Source organism: Balearica regulorum, chromosome 7 (genome assembly GCF_011004875.1).
Source record: "Balearica regulorum gibbericeps isolate bBalReg1 chromosome 7, bBalReg1.pri, whole genome shotgun sequence".
NCBI classification, from domain to species: Eukaryota; Metazoa; Chordata; class Aves; order Gruiformes; family Gruidae; genus Balearica; species Balearica regulorum.
In genome coordinates this window covers 23,976,395-23,994,319 of record NC_046190.1, presented here as the reverse complement: position 1 = coordinate 23,994,319, position 17,925 = coordinate 23,976,395, and the positions used below count along the sequence as shown (strand labels likewise).

General features: G+C 39.0%; 1 protein-coding gene across 2 annotated transcripts in view; it reads right to left on the bottom strand.

The window, feature by feature from the left end:
• The window catches only part of VCL (vinculin), a 65,834-nt gene that overhangs the window by 3,764 nt on the left and 44,145 nt on the right, over positions 1-17,925 (bottom strand). The window contains exons 9-20 of one of the 2 annotated variants that reach the window (XM_075758598.1): positions 16,948-17,101; positions 15,795-15,970; positions 14,402-14,592; positions 11,491-11,690; positions 9,439-9,567; positions 8,265-8,414; positions 7,616-7,724; positions 6,337-6,639; positions 5,612-5,736; positions 5,104-5,289; positions 2,553-2,762; positions 133-336 (exon numbers count right to left, since the gene is read on the bottom strand). In XM_075758598.1, the coding sequence (XP_075614713.1) occupies positions 133-336; positions 2,553-2,762; positions 5,104-5,289; positions 5,612-5,736; positions 6,337-6,639; positions 7,616-7,724; positions 8,265-8,414; positions 9,439-9,567; positions 11,491-11,690; positions 14,402-14,592; positions 15,795-15,970; positions 16,948-17,101 (2,137 nt within the window). The remainder of the gene's footprint in view (positions 1-132; positions 337-2,552; positions 2,763-5,103; positions 5,290-5,611; positions 5,737-6,336; positions 6,640-7,615; positions 7,725-8,264; positions 8,415-9,438; positions 9,568-11,490; positions 11,691-14,401; positions 14,593-15,794; positions 15,971-16,947; positions 17,102-17,925) is intronic. The other variant, XM_075758597.1, reaches the window with a different exon arrangement.

The window sequence follows — 17,925 nt, the reverse complement described above, 5'->3', positions numbered from 1 at the left end:
CAGACTTAGAACCTGACAAAACTTTACAAGCTAAGGAAAGATACATGATGTACTGCCACAACTCCTGCACTCATTCACACTAAGAGAGGAACAAAGGAAAAAGTATGAGGCATTTATAAGTCAGGTCATTACCTGCAAAAGGTTTGTCCTAATGCGCTTGTCAGTGCACTGCTTTGCTACCTCTTTGGCTAATCGAGTGACTTCATCTGATGCCTTAGCAATATCCTTCGCACACTGAATAAGGGCACGCTTGTTTCCACTACCTCCTCTCACCAGGCGTGACATCTCTGCCATTAGCAGTGCCATTCGTTTAGCAGCAGCAATGATGTCATTACCCTGCAGAGAACAACATGAGTTAGTGTTCATGCCAGGACAGACTTCACACGAGTCATGACTCAATGGCAGTCTACATTTTGGTAGCAATCCTTTAAAGGAGTTAAGGATCGAAGAGCCATTTGTGAACACAGAAGAGGTTTCTTCAAGGAACAGAGAAGATCTGTACTAATTCTATGTTTCTGATACTTTTCTTCCTGACACTCGGGGGGAAAAAATGTTCGCTTCAAAACTAGAAAAGAAGTGGTAAAGAAAAGTGTTAGTTTGTCCATGGAATGAGCGTTACTGCTCTGCTGGCTAGGTTTTAAGATAAAGCATGTTGTTAGCATTTGAAATTCCAGCTTTCCCAAAAGAGGCTTTTTTTTTAAATTGTAAAAAAGTGTGCTAAATAGCTTATTAGACCAAATAGCACTAATTAAGTTAAATGGCGTAGTCATAACATTTGAACATAAAATTTTCAGTGGCATTTGAAACTGAAGTTGTTAAAGCATCAGCTATGCTGCTATAATGCTAAAGGATAAATGGAAGAGAATCTGTAACATACAAAACTTTTGTCACAGGTAACATGGAAATGAGATGCAACTATTACTTTTTTTTATTTTAAAGTTATTCCTTGAAAATAAGTCTTCCTTGTTGACAAAATCTCTCCCTTTAAAATAAAGCTTCCAGGAGAGAAGAACTTGATAATTCAAAAAATAATCTAGTTCTATCTCTTATATTAAAATCCAGCTTTATTGTATTAAGTACATCAAACTTACAGTCACAGAAATACTTCTGAGAAATATTTGAAACATGTGAAGTAAGTATGACCAAGACAAAGCCATTTCTTATACACTGTTCCAGAGAGAAACCTAGTGCAAAAAAGAGCAGACCTAGATGATCAGCTGTTAGTGGTCTGTTAGTATATTGAGATTCACTTTTTAGAAAGTTGTTAGACAAGTGAACTGTTTGGTGCCATGAAGCATTCCTATTGCGTGGATGACACATTAGCAGAGTGAGTTTAAGTATTAGCACACTCTTCCTCAGTATAATTCCACAATTAATGACCAATGAATTTTGGAGCAAAGAGTACACAGCAAGACCCCACCTTGGCAAATGTAAGGTCTATCTCTGGGCACATACTTCCATAACTCGCTACTAGCGAATTCAAGAAGATATCCCAGATATTTTACAGATACAAGTGACAAAAAGCTGAACTATTGGTTACCGTGACCTAGCAGCTAAACAGTTTGCTAGTATAACCAGTTAGGATGCAAAATGACATAACACAAAGCTTTTCCATGTTTTCACGTAGGAGGATCAAGAAATTAGGACCAGTATCATTTACGAAGCCCTCTAACAAGTTATCCAAGCATCAGAATCTGAAAAGGACAAGAACATTTTTAAAGCCCTTTTTATTAAAATAGTTTAGTATATCTATCTATGTAAATATACACACACACATATACATACACACACCCCTAACCTTTGTTTGTTATGGGACACCAACCTCATTTTTTGTAGCATGCTATATAAAGTGACCAGTCTTGCAAACATTTGTGCTTAGACAGAAGAGACAGGCTACTTGTGAATGTCTGAACCTCATGTTAGATTTCCACCAGTTTCATCTAAACACAATCTCAGTTCAGCATCTAACAGCATTCAGTGCAGCTTCTTCATAGAAGAATTCTCTCAAGACCAGCATTTGCAATACAGCCAAGTGCAAGCCAGCAGACAGTCAGTCATCTTCAGTAAACACTGCCATACCATACCAAGCCATTCCTTGTTGGAAGGTATTTTAATTGATGGCATCAATGGAGGCAAAGCACAATAGACATGTTAAATGACTTCTTGAATGCTGCATACTATGGTGTATCTGGAAGTCATTAAGAAACCATTAACCATGGCTTCCCAGGTAGCCCACATGAATGGAAAGAAAGGGGGGAGGGGGGCAAAGACAACCCCTACTACAATTTGAAAAGTGCCGTAACAAAGAAGAACAGGCAGATGCAAAGGGAGAGGAAGCCTTTGAATATTAATAAGTGACCGAAATCAAGCTTCAATCTGGCACTGACAAACAGATCTCGCAAACTTGTGAAGCCACTCTCAGTTCTTAAAATGAAGTGCACTTATTCATTCAGAATGGCGGGCCCCAGCAGGGATCAAGAGTGATGCAAATGTGTCAGTGTTCCAAATGGCTGGATGCACACGGATCAGTCCCCGGGGAGACTCAGGAGTACCTTACTAGACCACTTGGTTGCTTCCCGATGTAGAGACTGAGCAGCAGCCAGAATGGGCTGGTTAACAGGCTGATTGGTTGGCATTAACAGCAGCTCAGGCTCGTAATCATCTTCAATGTCAGAGGGGAGAGTGAATTCAACATCTGCATCATCCTCCTCATCTATATCTACACCAGCCTCAGCCGCTTCATTAATCACAGTCACATCAGGCTTTGCAGGTGGCAGCAAGGGTGGAGAAACGGGACAGTTAGTATGAGAAGCAGAATTTGGTAGAAGAGCATGAACTGAGCTGTTTTAGTGACCAAAACATCCTCTTGGTCTCTCAGGATCTGACAAGACAGCTCTAGGATCAGGTCAGAGGGAGGAGAGGAAGGAAAACAAGATTAGTAGAAGGAAACAAACATTTCACCTGTGAACCAAAGTTACCAAAAATATTAAGAAGTTACAATTGAAAGATGCAGCAACATTTTTCATGTGAGCACACAGCTTCTACAGACAGAGGCTGGCAGAACAACACTTTTCTGGCAAGACAATGGTGAAATCAACGGATTTTCTGTTTCAATGAAAGCCAGTTTTACTGCATAGAAGCAGGCACAGCAGCTGATGGTACTGTGGTATCTGTGTAGAAAGAAAGCTTTGCATGGAAGCCCTTCACATATACATAAGAAGAGATAGCCACAGGATCACAGAAAAACCACTGACTTGTTTGCTGTAGAACAAAAAAAAGTGAGGCAGGAAACACTGTAGAAGTGAGTAATGAAGTACCGCAGATAACATGAAAAAGAACAAAACCAGGTTATGAAAAGAGGAGGTGATACTGAATGTTATGAATGCTGTATTACAGTTCTTAAAGACTGAAACAGAATTAGTAGAATAAGAGGATTATGAAACATATGATACTGTTTTGCCACAATACGTTGTATCCATTACCTTCAAAAAAAAAAAAAAGAGAAGATTCAAGCAAATATATTGTGTTAGCATAGATCATAAGGAAGAGGTAAGTGGTATAACAATACAGGCATTTATAATACAGCAGCATTTCAACACAAAAATACAAGTTTACTAATTGTATTTCTTTGACTAAAGCCAAGTGTGATAAAAGCCAAACTACCCTTACAAAAAACTATGCATTTTCAACTGTGTTTTGCTTAAGATATGGCCTTTTATAGAAAAAACATCTACACCAATGAACACACACAGAGTTTTGGAAAGAAGTTGTAACACTGCCAAATCAAGTCATCTTCAAAGATGACTTCTATTTAAGTCTTAATCTAATGAAAAGCTTCCAAATATCCCTCATTCTGATTTATTCAAATGAGGGGGAAAGGCAGGGAAAGCTACAGCAATAGACAGCATTCCATTTGTGCTCCATGAGACAAATGGAGTACATAAAAGCCCAGAATCCACTCAGTGAAGTTTTTGTAAAGCAGAAAAAACAAAACGATTTTAAGTCTTACAAGAATGAAGAATGTCATCCAAATTTTTTAAACACTAAGTACTTGTCGTCCCCCCATAAGCGTAACACATGGTAAAGTTCCAGTATACTAATGTAATTGGGCAAAAAAGCAGCAGTAGTTGACACACAGGTCTAACCCATATTTCTCAGTAGCACTGTCCATCAATCCCTCTTACACCCAGTAAGTGACTTCAGAGACTACAAAAATGTTTTTAAAACTTCTTCCCCAAAAACAGACTGTCAGAATAACTGTAGTCTTGTTGCTAAAATGGGATTGCTAAAAAATGAATTAGAAGGACAAATGCTGGAAGGACCAATGTTAGACTAACTTATTCATTTACTGGTTTCAAATTAAAGAGACAGCAATAAAAATAATGTTTCATAACCTAAAGACACTAAGCTTAGAGCTCATTCATAATCAGTTGCTGCCAGAGGAAAAATGTAGCTCACTGGGGAAAAAAGGGGAAGCAAAAATATATTAGCATTTATAAGACTGAGTTCACACTGCTTTGTTATAGCACTGAAATAGTAAGGAAATTAAAGATTTTGACCTTGATAGCAAGTGTGACTTGCTACAAAAAAGAATGAGACCAGGCCATCTATATATGGTCACTTTTCCGATCGTAAATGCACCAGATTAACTGCAAAGTAATTGCAGCTCCTTCCAGAACTAAGACAAGCCAGCTCATGATTCCTGCAGCTGGCCTCTGCAATATCCATACAAATTTTTCGAAGTGACTTAAATATAGCAATCAGCTTGTCAGCCTAGAAAGGCATAAGTGTTAGTGGCTCTCTAAGCAACACTAGCACCAAGGATCACAAACAGCTTAGCATACAAGGCACATTTGTGTTTACAAAGGTATGTTAATAAAGCATTCTAGCAATTCTGAGTATTAGAACAGTTGACCCTAGTTCACTCTAAACTTGAAAGAGTTTCTAATTCCTCCCACAGCAGTGTTTTTACTGGTTGGTCTATAAAAGACTATTCTCTATCATTGAGGCAACTGACTTTGGACCAAACACACTGATCCTAAAAAAAAACCAACAAAAAATGTATATATTAATTTTAGCACAAGACATATAACAACAACTTACCTTGCTAGACCATTTTCGGGCTTCATCATGCAACTGCCTAGCAGCCATCATCATGGGCTGATTAATAGCTTCTCCTGCTTTCTGCTCTGGGAACTCTTCATCCTTTTCTTCAGGTGGTGGTGGTCTGGGCGGGGGAACCTCACCTTCTGGAAGTGGTGGTTTTGGAGGAGCAAGCTCATCGGTCAGCTAAGAAAGGGAAAAATCTTATCCAGTGCAATCAAATAGTACACAGATTGAGTAAAGGATGGTGTCATGGCAAAAACATGACTGCATGAGCTCATGCCTTTTTCCATTTTTTCAAGTGCTCTGTGTTAAAGGAAATACCACATTTTAATCTCTTCTTTTGAAAGCTAGATTGGAATTTTTTAGACTTAAGGCTACTTGTATGCATGGCTGGCCAGACAATGCATTTTATTTTTAAGGAAAATATGCTCAAGTAATTTCAGTGCGCAATCCACACATTGTCAGTGACAACTGTGCATTTTATTACAAACTATGCTGCACTTACATGAAGGTGCTCAAGGTCAGGAGGAGGAGGGGGAAAATCTGGTTCCTGAGGCTGGAAGGCTTCTCTGACTTTGGCCACAGCTCCCAGAATTCTGTATCCAGAATCCAAGAAACTCTTCTGCAAACCTGAACAAAAATCCCATTACCAGTTTAACAGCATTCTGTAATATTTAGAACTGCAACACTACCCCCAAAAATTACTTCTATAACATACTGTGCTGAATACATATATATATGTATGCTAAAAAAACAATGTTAAAAACTACCAAAAATGTTTTCAAACATGTAAATCTACTGTAAAGTTAAGAGTCACATGCAACATGTATAAAATAAAGCCTGGGCTGAGTAACAGTCATTATCAATAGCCAAAGTAATTTCCAGAACAACTTTTAGAACAAAAGAAATTAAGTAGTATTTCCTTACATAAAAGTAGTACTACTGATAACTAGGGACAAATACTTCTAGTAAAGATTATGAAATCACATAATAAACTAGAATACTGAATCCTTTTCCCTTGAATAGGCCAAAGGTCTTTGATTGCATTTTAAAAGAGCCGGACTCACAACAGCTAGTGGTGTGACCTTGATTTCACCATTCTGGGATCTAAGTGTACACAAAATTTGCACAAAAGGCAATACACAGCTGTACAAAACCAAGTAAGCACTACTCCACATCGTCTTCAGCCAATAAAAAAATATATTTGAAATCAGCTGACTGAATCCTTACCAGGATCAGAAATGTTTCCTGCTACAGCTTTAGCATCCATTACCATTGGCGATATAGTTTTGCTTAGCTCATCAGAAGCTGCTTTAACAGCCTCACGGAATTTAGGGTCTTCTGAATTTTCAACCTCCCGTTTTGCTACCAGTAGGATGCGGTTTGCTCGTCTGGCAATGCTGGTGGCACCAGCTACCAGCATCTGAGGTTGCATATTGGCCATTGCAACTTTACATTTATCAAGATCTTTCTTAATAGCCTCTTCTGATGCATCCAACAGAGATTTAGTATCAATGGCTTCATCCACCAACCCTAGAATAAAAGTTAAACACATTAACATTCTAGTTTCATATGTGGAAAGAGATATTTGATATTCCAGAGACTGTTCACAACCAGAAGAGTATTTCCAAACTGAGGGGTGGGGAGGGCTGGAAGGGGGCACAGAAATCAGACCAAATGCATTACTGCAGTTTTACTTCTGCTAATGTAGCACCTCTATCACAGTACCCATGGTCAGGCCTGCTCCCACTTAATGGCATCCCGAGCTTTTACTCATCTGCCAGGGATGTTGCTTGAGTCAAGAACTGGCTTATACAGTATATGCAGCAGAGCTTCCTTCCTCCCATCAAATTTCTTTAAGCATATTCAGTACTTTTTGTACCTCTCCCGTTCATCTAAAAGGAAATACCTCTCTGGCTGTGCTTTTACTTAAGGATGATATATAGTTACAAGGCAGTAAGATTTAAAATACCCACAATTTAATTGTGGGGATGGAAAAGGAGGTAGTGTACAGTCAGGAGATTAGCAGACCAGTGCAAACGATTTGCACTTTGGAAGGACCAAAACTTCTAAGTATCTCAGCAATATTCAGTAGCTGTGTTTTATTCACCACTTTCATCAAGCTGTTACATAATTTTGAATATGTTTTCTTTGCCCCACTTAATTATTAATCCTCATTCAACATGCCAAGATTATGTAGGAAAAAAAACCCCACGAGGTGCTAGAATAGCAACTGCAATAAAAACTAATGGTATTTTGTTTTTCCCACAAAAGAACCAAAGCTGAATTTGCTCCCCTGCAGCTCAAAACTAACACCTTTCAAGCAAAGTATTTGGTTTATGCTGTAACATATACCTATTTCTGGAGTCAGAGAGCACATTCCCACTTAATTTATTTTTAATGAGTCATTACTCTTATGCATGTTTCATCAATCCAAACAGAATGGGGAAAAAGTCTATACCGGCTAGGTAGCCACAAGTATAATCTTCAACAAAAATTCCTACTTCACCTGTCATTTTTTCTACATTATCAATCCATTGGTTTTTCATGGTCTCAAAATGTTCATAAGCAGCTTGATTGCCAGGATTTCTCAGGAGGATACGAGCAGCTGATACTACCTGCCAATGGAAAACATTTTTAATTATGGAAGTATCAGTATATAACAACATCACATATTTGTTTTTCAGGACTGGATGAGTAGATCCTCATTTGGAATCCTAGTTCATTAATTCTAGTTCAATATCTAGCTGCCTGAAGATTTACAATGCTTCTGGAATTTGTCAACACATACTTTTTTTTCTGGAACTTCATTTACATGCTTATGTATCAAAAAGTGTTTATCACTTTAAAACATTTCTTGAAAGCACTAAAGTATGTTCATTAAAGAGTATTTTTTCCACTTACATATTTTGCTAAGCCTCAAAGTAATTTTGTTTCAAGGATAAGTCACTAATGCTTCTGTCGAAAAGTTGACAAGAAAGACGTGTCATTTAATCAGTTTGTTCTACTTGGCATCATATAGGCAAGTATTTGCCATTGTCCTTTTAAGACTGTCAGCAGTATGTTCCCTGCTGGCATTAACATCTGTCTCTGATAGCAGAGGCATAAAGAAGATTCCCCAGCCCTTTTAATAGTCATTTGAGACTAAGGAAGCAAACCTGTGGGGTAAGTTCCCTTGCAGATTTCACTGTTGCTTGAATGCCCTCCACAGTAGTTTTATTTGCAGTTCCAACTGCAGCTGCTTTTTCTGCTGTGGCTCCCAGTCTAGCAGCATGGTTTTCAAAGTTTGCTGCTCTTTCATCAAACACCTAGTTGTCAGAGAAAACACACATTTAAAAAGCTTAACTTCCCTAAAAGAATATGTAATTTCTTCATATTGTCAAATACCAGACACACATTCATAACATCCCAACTTAATGCATCTCCTGAGGCAATGCAACAGAATGCAAAAGCTTTGAAGCAATTTCCTTTTTTTTTTTTTTTTTTAATATTTACCTTACTGGACCTTCTTCTTTACTAACTCATCTGGACAAAGGATACTACCACACTTTACAGCTTTGAGGTATTAAGCACACTAATTCCTGATGGCTACTGCTGCAACAAATGCTGTCTTAAAACTATTTTAGCTCATAGACATAAATCTTCAAACCCATAATCCAAAAGTAACTATATTTGGTAAATAAATATGGGGTTTTACCCTAAAAATTGAAGATTCACATCAGGGAAAAAAATTCCCTCCTTTGACAGTCCTTAGTTATTCGAGGCATAGAATGCTTTGACAAAAAGCTATCCTGTCATAAAGCTAAATTCCCCAAGGCCTTGGGAATTGTTTTGACCATGTTCAAATCAACTAGCCAGAGCTGCAAGCCAGAGTTTTACATACTTCACATGCAGCCAGAATCTTTGAAGTACAGAAAACATTATCCAGCAAGAGAACAGGTTAAATGTCTTCAATCTTAGCATGAATTTGACTATTTTAATCAGCTTATATAATGTTGAGATATACAATCCACTAACTACAGTGTCAGTGATCTTTGCACAAGAATTTTTAGCATGCTGAAAGCAGTGTGGTACAAACATCACAGGGAGAAATCTTTGCCATTTAATGAAGTCAGGGACAATACCATTTTCAGGCATATGCAGCACAATTTGCAGTCTCCAAGAGTCCAGAGAAATTTGCGTGACAATCATTACGCTGTCAGAATTAAAAAGCATGTATCACACAAGCTTGAGAAAGAAAATACTGATTCATTTTTCAAAAAACCAATTCAGTTTAAATTAAAAAATAACTAAAGCTTCATATAGGAAAAAAGACCACCTGGGTATACTTGCCTCATCTCTATTGGGAGCATCAGAAGGAGCAGTGGCTGCTACTGCTAACAATTTAATAGGAGTTGTGGTGTCACTAAAAACATCAGAAACCTCTTGAGTCATTGCCTCTTGCATCCGTGTTTTAAGATCCTTAAAAAAAAGGAAAATTATTAGCACATCATAGAGGAATATTAAGTTTGCAGGGATTCAAATCCATAAGAACTCTTAAAAAAATTACAGTCGCAGCCATTAAGATAAAATGATCCGAAGTTCCCGCTGACTGGAAGAGGGGGAACATAACCCCCATTTTTAAGAAGGGAACAAAGGAAGACCCAGGGAATTACAGGCCGGTCAGTCTCACCTCTGTGCCTGGCAAGATTATGGAGCAGACCCTCCTGGAGACTATGCTCAGGCACATGGAAAATAAGGAGGTGATTGGTGACAGCCAACATGGCTTCACCAAGGGCAAATCGTGCCTGACAAATTTGGTGGCCTTCTATGATGGGGTTACAGTGTTGGTGGATAAGGGAAAGGCAACTGACATCATCTACCTGGACTTGTGCAAGGCATTTGACACTGTCCCACACGATATCCTTGTCTCTAAATTGGAGAGACATGGATTCAATGGATGGACCACTTGGTGGATAAGGAATTGGCTGGATGGCCGCACTCAAAGAGTTGTGGTCAACGGCTCAATGTCCAAGTGGAGAACGGTGATGAATGGTGTTCCTCGGGGGTCAGTACTGGGACCAGCACTGTTCAACATCTTTGTTGGCGAGATGGACTGTGGGATCGAGTGCACCCTCAGCAAGTTTGCCAACGACACCAAGCTGTGTGGTGTGGTCGACATGCTGGAGGGAAGGGATGCCATCCAGAGGGACCTTGACAGGCTGGAGAGGTGGGGCCGTGCGAACCGCACGAAGTTCAACAAGGCCAAGTGCAAGGTCCTGCACGTGGGTCAGCGCAATCCCAAGCACAACTATAGGCTGGGCGAGGAATGGATTGAAAGCAGCCCTGAGGAGAAGGACTTGGGGGTGTTGATTGATGGGAAGCTCAACATGACCCAGCAGTGTGCGCTTGCAGCCCAGAAAGCCAACCATGTCCTGGGCTGCATCAACAGAAGTGTGACCAGCAGGTCGAGGGAGGTGATCCTGCCCCTCTACTCGGCTCTTGTGAGACCCCACCTGGAGTACTTCATCCAGCTCTGGGAGCCTCAGTACAGGAGAGACATGGAGCTGTTGGAGTGAGTCCAGAGGAAGACCACGAAGCTGATCGGAGGGATGGAGCACCTCTCCTATGAGGACAGGCTGAGAGAGCTGGGATTGTTCAGCCTGGAGAAAAGGCGGCTCCGGGGAGATCTAACTGCAGCTTACCAGTACCTGAAGGGGCCTACAGGAAAGATGGGGAGGGACTGTTTGTCAGGGAGTGTAGTGACAGGACAAGGGGTAATGGGTTTAAGCTGAAGGAGGGTTGATTTAGATTAGATGTTAGAAAGAAATTCTTTACTGTGAGGGTGGTGAGGCACTGGAACAGGTGGCCCAGAGAGGTTGTGGATGCCCCATCCCTGGAAGTGTTCAAGGCCAGGTTGGATGAGGCTTTGGGCAACGTGGTCTAGTGGAGGGTGTCCCTGCCCGCAGCAGGGGGGTTGGAACTAGATGATCTTTGAGGTCCCTTCCAACCCAAAGCATTCTATGATTCTATGATCTTAAAATCATGATCAATTAATCACTTTTTACATAGTTTGAAATACTAGAAGCTTACATACCACTCCTTGAAGCTGCATCAGAAGCTATGAACAGCACAATTTGAGACCTTGCCCCTCAAATTTGCAATGCTACCATACTACTTTCTTTTAAAATTATATGGTTTTACTTCTAAATTGTTTATTTGAAATTAAACCCTAAGGCATGGTGTCAAGGACTTTCTACAAAGTTTGCTTTAAGCATCTCAGCTAAACCAACAGGGTTTTTTGCTGCACATTTTTGGTTTTATTGATGCCTCCCCCACACGAGCACTTCATCTGAGGAAAGCAAATACTTCAGCATATTTCACTGCACAAGAGCAGATTTTTACCTTCAATGAGTCCTGAAGCTGAGCAGCAACTGCCCTGGCCTGAGGAGATTCTCCCTCCCCTCTTGCTGCGAGGTCAGCTAGCTGAGCAGCCAGCTGGTCCACACGATCACATTTGGCAAGCAGGTCTTGACGATAAGGTCCCATCATGACATTGGCTAAACGACGGCCTTCTGCAACCAGACCCCGAATTGCTGCCTGGCCTACAGTGAAAGAAGTCATGTTGCATTAAGATACAGTGGAACAAAAAACCCTGAAAGCCTAAGTCAAATGCACTATGAACTGAGTGACATTTTAGAATTCTTGGGTTTTTAAGAACACCTTTCTAGGCAGTGGAATGGATCTTCTGCAGCCTACCATTAAGCAATTGAAGTTCAGGCCCATAGAGGAATTCAACTCTCACCAGTTTATTTTTGCTTGTTAGAGCAACTCTGGCTAGAGATGCATCCTTTTTAACTAGGGCAGCCTGATATTAACAGGAACGTTAATATCATTACATTTGTCAGGTATTCTTACATAACTAATCTGTTGACTCCAGTAGAAAGCACTTGCAAATTCGAAGTATTGCAATTCATCTTCACATCATTACAAGTTACTAGAAAATGAACAGAAAGAGGGGGAGAAAAGCCAAGTAGAAAACAGAAGTGAAAAAGGAGAATACCCCCTCCTAGGATTCCAGAAGTCATGGGTAAGAAGTGTCAAGTGTCCAGGATGGGAGGGCAAGAAGCCTTATAAAGCCTCCACAGTGTGTCAAAAGTTTTTCTGTAAAAAATTTTATTTTTAGTGTGGGTTATTTCCTTCATTCACTTACAGAAGCTTCCTATTCTGTCACAAGAATATGCTCCTTAATACAATAGTATTCTTCTTTTAAAAGCAGTCATTGAATAATCATTTTAAGCCAATGCCAACACACAAGTAATCCACATTCATGATCAAGCTCAAAACTACTTAGAAGGAAGTTGTCATAGGACCTGACTATCCAAGAATCACTCAGCGCTGTGACCATCATTTTAGAAGGCTTATTAGTGTAGCTAAGTTTGGTGCTGTTGGACTGGCCCAAGATATTTTTTAATTGTTGTTTTTCATAAGTCAAGTGCAGCCAACCAAGTACTTCACACAACAGTTTAGTATTTCAGGACATTTTGCTTAGTTTGTATCTGCCAATTACAATTGCTTTAGCCATCACTTAGCTAGGACAATTCATAATATGACTGCATGTAAATATTTGTAGCTGTTAACACCACTGAAGTGGCTCTTGTGTTCATAAAATAAAATACACATTCTGCCTTGTTAGTTCAAAATTTAGTTTGTGTTGAAGCACTACCCTGGAATAACTGCACACACAGTTATTTGACATGGTCATTGCTACTGCAGAGAACAGTGAAGTATTTTCACATTATCACAGCACTGAAAATACCGGGCCAAATTCTACCAGAAGTGCTGTCCAGACTGAAGAGAGCACATATCTGATTTATATTCTTAATATACCTTTCCTATGAGCACCCTGCCAAGGGCCAATGCAAGTGAAAGACATTTAAATGAACAAGTTGAACAATGATGTTATGTTACAACTAGAATTTGCCTCCATTAAACTAAAAACAGTAATGGGACATGTAACAACTTGCATCTCTACACACATTTTTGTCGTATTACTACAGCAATTGATTAAATTCTGTAGTACATATCCAATGTTGAGAAACTTCAGTTCCTTCAGCAAGCTTTCAGTATGTATGCAAGCCTCATGATTAACTAAGCACTTACAGACTTCAAGCAGGATTTAAGTTACCTTAGTTTCTTCTGAATTAAAAATAGAAAAGTTAAGTTTAGGTTTTGTGCTGCTTTGAGACAATCACCTCACATGTTATTACATTCAAGAGAAACATCAAAATTAGGAAGGTTTTCAGCCACTGCCAAAACAAGTCTCATGAGACCTATCTATTACCTTCTTGGTCACCTCATTCAGTGTGCAATTTGCTCATCAGAAAGCATCAAAACACGTAACTCCACTATTCTTTTTTAAAATATCGCATAGAAATTTGCACTTCACAAGCGTCCAAGCTATCAACATGAATAAATCTTTAAATCAAGGATCTGTCATTGGTTATTCACACAGAATTTATTTTGACAGAGAGGGAAAGGTGTGAGAAAGAGGTATTAAAGGTCTGCAGTTATACTATTTCTTGTAAGCCATGTCTCCACTCATCAGTTGCAATGCCCAGAACTGCTATGGAAAAAAAACCTACTGAATCCAGTTTTCAAGCTTCATCCACCTACTTGAAATAGCATCAGAAGCAGCTAAACAAGAAATTTCAGAAGTGGTTTACAATAAGCTCTCAGTAGAGCAGCTCCTGAAACATAATTATATGCCTGTTGATAGCATGCTTGGATTCTCAGATCATCTTTCTCTTCAAGTAACATTCTCTACAGATAATCCAGAAACAATACAAGAAGTGATATTTTTAGGTCAGGTGTAAGAATGTTTTTCTCCTCCCTGAAGGACTTAATTACTCAATTTGCTGGAGTAGCTATAAATTCAATTTTGAGATACTTTATTTGCATGATAATAAGGGCAAGGAGCAGTCTAAAGTTTGTCTGGTTTACAGCACACGTTATTCACCAAAGTTGGTCTTTCCAGAAGACAAAGAGAATCTGGGGGGGAATGAGCAAACCGCTGTGTAGTTCTTTTAGCTGCCGCCAGGTTAATCCACAACAATGGGCCAGCATGATTCAATAATTTTGCAACCAGGACTTGGCTATAAACCTCCAGCCACAAACTGCCGATCTCCACGTCAGTGAAGATATGCCATGCATCCTCAGCATCCCAGGAGCAGTAGTTTCAGTCACAGAAATTACTAAACAAGTTTAACCATATAACTGGAGGGGTGGGGGGGGAGGAGCACACAGAAACACTTACCTACTCCCCGATCAGCAACTGTAGGATTGTCTATCCACCTTTGAGCTTGCTCAATCTTGCCCTCCAGATGGACAGCTGCTTTAACTGGCCTGGTATTTGCTACAGCCCTGTTTGTTTTGGACTGTAAATTCTGAAGCGATGTAGCTATTTGCTTAGCCAACGCACGGGCCTCAGGAGAGTCACCTTTCCCACTAAGGATTAAAAAAAAGTATAGTCATATAAAGATCATTTACAGCTAGTCCCAAATTCAGCATGAAGACACAATGCAAAGTACTTCATCTTTTTAAATAAGGTTAAATTTGACACACGAGCCTTAGAGCAAATAATGCAGATCCGTCATCTATAAATCCCCACCTCGCACTTCTCTGCTGTGGCAGCTGGATATTACGTACGTTCAACACAGCACTGAGATGGGGGAAGGTATGGTACTGTCATTGATAATACTGATGTACGACTTTGATTTCCCATACTCATGGCTGTCTTATAAGCCACTGCAATAATGCCACACAGATTACAAGCAGAAAAGTAAGCAGCAACAGACCCAAAGCTACATATAAACTTGAAAAGAGGTAGCACATTCAGACCTGCAGCAGCTAAATCTCAAGAAAAAAACTGATTAGAGTATCTAACTAATGAAGAAAAATATTTATCTGCATATTGCAACTGGCCACAGATGAAAATCACGGTTCATACAATAACTGTTTCTCCACTTCCATTCTCAAGCATCCTCTTTGCAAAACTGATATAGAAATATCATTTGCAGTTAAGCACTGAACCCAAGCTAACAGGGTTATCTGAAAGTCTTATCTTTTATAGAGTTTGCAGTTACAGCTTAGAACACTGACACCAATTGAAGTGCTAGATATTCCACCTTGCCGTTTAGTAAACGGCTCGGCAAAAACAGTGATGACATTTGTATAAACAAACTTAAATTTTACGTTATCTCGTTCCTTTCAAGTGCTTTGACAGTACAAAGGAGCTCACTTTTGGCTTTGGTTTGCCTGTCAAATATTCCATAGGCAATAGAATAAAAAATATTTTTAGGTAATACAACTCTAGTGACTTTTTTTTTTTTGAGGAAGATAGTGCAAGTTGGGCTTTGGGATAGAAATCATTAGGTTGAAGCATTAAAAAGGATACCATATTTTATAAATTAGATTTTTTAAAAGGATGTTAAAAAGTTAGCTTTTATACCCCTAGGAACTGAACAATTCTTTGCATTCAATTTCTACTAAACACAGGACAGAAACTCAGAAGTATAAGATGTCCATTCCCAGTTCTTGGAAGAAAATATATTCCCCAATTAAATATCAATATTATGATTTTGCTCAGCACTTTGACCTGCAAATGAAAGTCATTCAAATAAATTAATGGTGATAAAACGAATACATACTGTCGTCGCAGATCTGACAACTTAGCTGTCAAAGCAGAGATTTCCCCCAAGGAACGAAGGATATCATCTCTTTCTTTAGGCTCCTCACATAATTCTGCAACTTTCCTTGCTTCAGCCATAATTCCACGAATATGTTCTTCTCCTTCACTGCCCCCGTTAGGGTCTGCAAGCCAATTCTTAATAGAAAGAGATTGTGTACAAGTGTAAATACAAAAAGTAATATTATTTCTATAGACACTTTTAAAAAAAAGAAATACCAATACAGCTTTCAAAACTTTAACAGCAAATATTTTTCAAAAGCAGTTTCTGTTTATTAGATACCATGAAGTTGTTCTACTGTCTAGCAGATTTTCTGTTTTGAAAAAGATGTCAAGCTAGATCTACCCAATGATTTTACAGTCTCTCTCCCCAACATTTGCCAACAGTATTTTCAGAAGTAAAATTTAACTAGTGGCTTTAGGGATTCATGATCTGGCTTTCAGAAAAAAAAAAAAGAAAAGAAACCAGGTGCTCTTGTGCACAGTGTGGCACACTTTACAGAGCTCTCCTAAAAAAATCTCATTATCATTTCATTCCATATATATATAAAATATTAATTTATATTTATATATATAATTATATGCACTTACACACTTTTAGTTAAGGTATATATAGAAGGTTCATTATTTGATGACCATCATCATCACTGGGTAATAGGCTGACCACTGAGGGAGATTTTGAGAGTTAGAAAAATAAAGGATCAACTACAAGAAAAAAGTAGTTTCATTAACATTGTTTTGCATTTGTCATTGAATATGAAGTTCTAAATCCTGAACTCCACTCCCACAACAGAGCTCAAGGAAAGGGCTCTGGTTTTGCCCACAAGTAAATCTGTGCAGTCTGAAACTCCTCTACTCTTTTCCTTAATAAGATCAGTTTATGTCCAAATTTAGGGTGTTTCCTCATTTTAATTTCATAACTTTTGCTGTAGCAAAACTCACAGCACTAAGTTACTGAATTGAAGATTTTTCTTTGTAAAAGCAAGTATCTCCATATGTTCTTCCTAACGAGCAACTGTGTTGTGCTTGGAAACAACAACAATAGTTCAATATAACAGCTCTAAAAACAGTGATGTAATTACGTTCTAAAGTATTTATTAAATCATTAGTGGTACCTGAGCAGCATCAATCTTCTTAGCAATTGCCTGCTTGGAGTTTGTCATGGCCTCCAATTTGCGGGCTGCATTCTCCACTTTTGCAGTGAGCAAATCCAGACCTTGTGACACTTGCTGTGCTTTCTGCATCGCCATGGGTGTAGCCCCCTGTCCTCTGCACAAGACACAAAGAGCATCACAGATTCAGCTCAGGATTGAGCAAAACTCTTTTCTAATGAAGTAAGAAAAACTGTTTATGAGCATTCCCAGCAATCATTGCAAGAGATCTAGTATTTAATCAGATTTTTTCCCCCCCCGAGTAAACAAAAATAACTAGAGGAGGAACACCACACAAGAAGAGCTTAAAACTAAGAGCGTATTTTCCTCTTTCCAGAATGTGACATGTAGCATCCTCAGAAGAACAAACATTTTTTAAGTGTCACAAAGTAAGGCTATTTGAGGATGCAGCTCCATTAAAGCACCCAGGGCAAGGCTTGTTATCTTCTCATTTATAGATTGCTGCAAGTCAGTCAGAACCTGCAGAAGTTGTGTCTCGCCATACCTAAGTAAGGACAGCAAGCCTGTAAGCGAAAATAAGATGTCTTAGTTGCCTCAGTCATGCTGTCAAAGTAGACTAAAGGTTACAGGCTATTAGTAAGACTTCTTAAAATTGTGAAAAGGATGCCAGCAATATAAATTTACAGGACTGTATAAAACAATTTGTAGCACCACCACTGTTTCTTCAAATGCTTAGGAGTTTAAAAGTTGGATAGAAAGATTACTTCAAAAACATACACCCTAGAACATCAGTTTTGCATAAGAAATCTCACACTCCATTCCACTATACCCTGACTACTGGAAAGCTTTTTGAGCATGTTAACTTTGTCATCCTTCCACTTACTATAGTCTTTTTAAAGTTAGTAGTTTGATAAGCATGGTACTGAGATGCTAACGTGTATTTACAGAGTCAGGGCAGAGTCTCAATATAAGTTTCTTTAT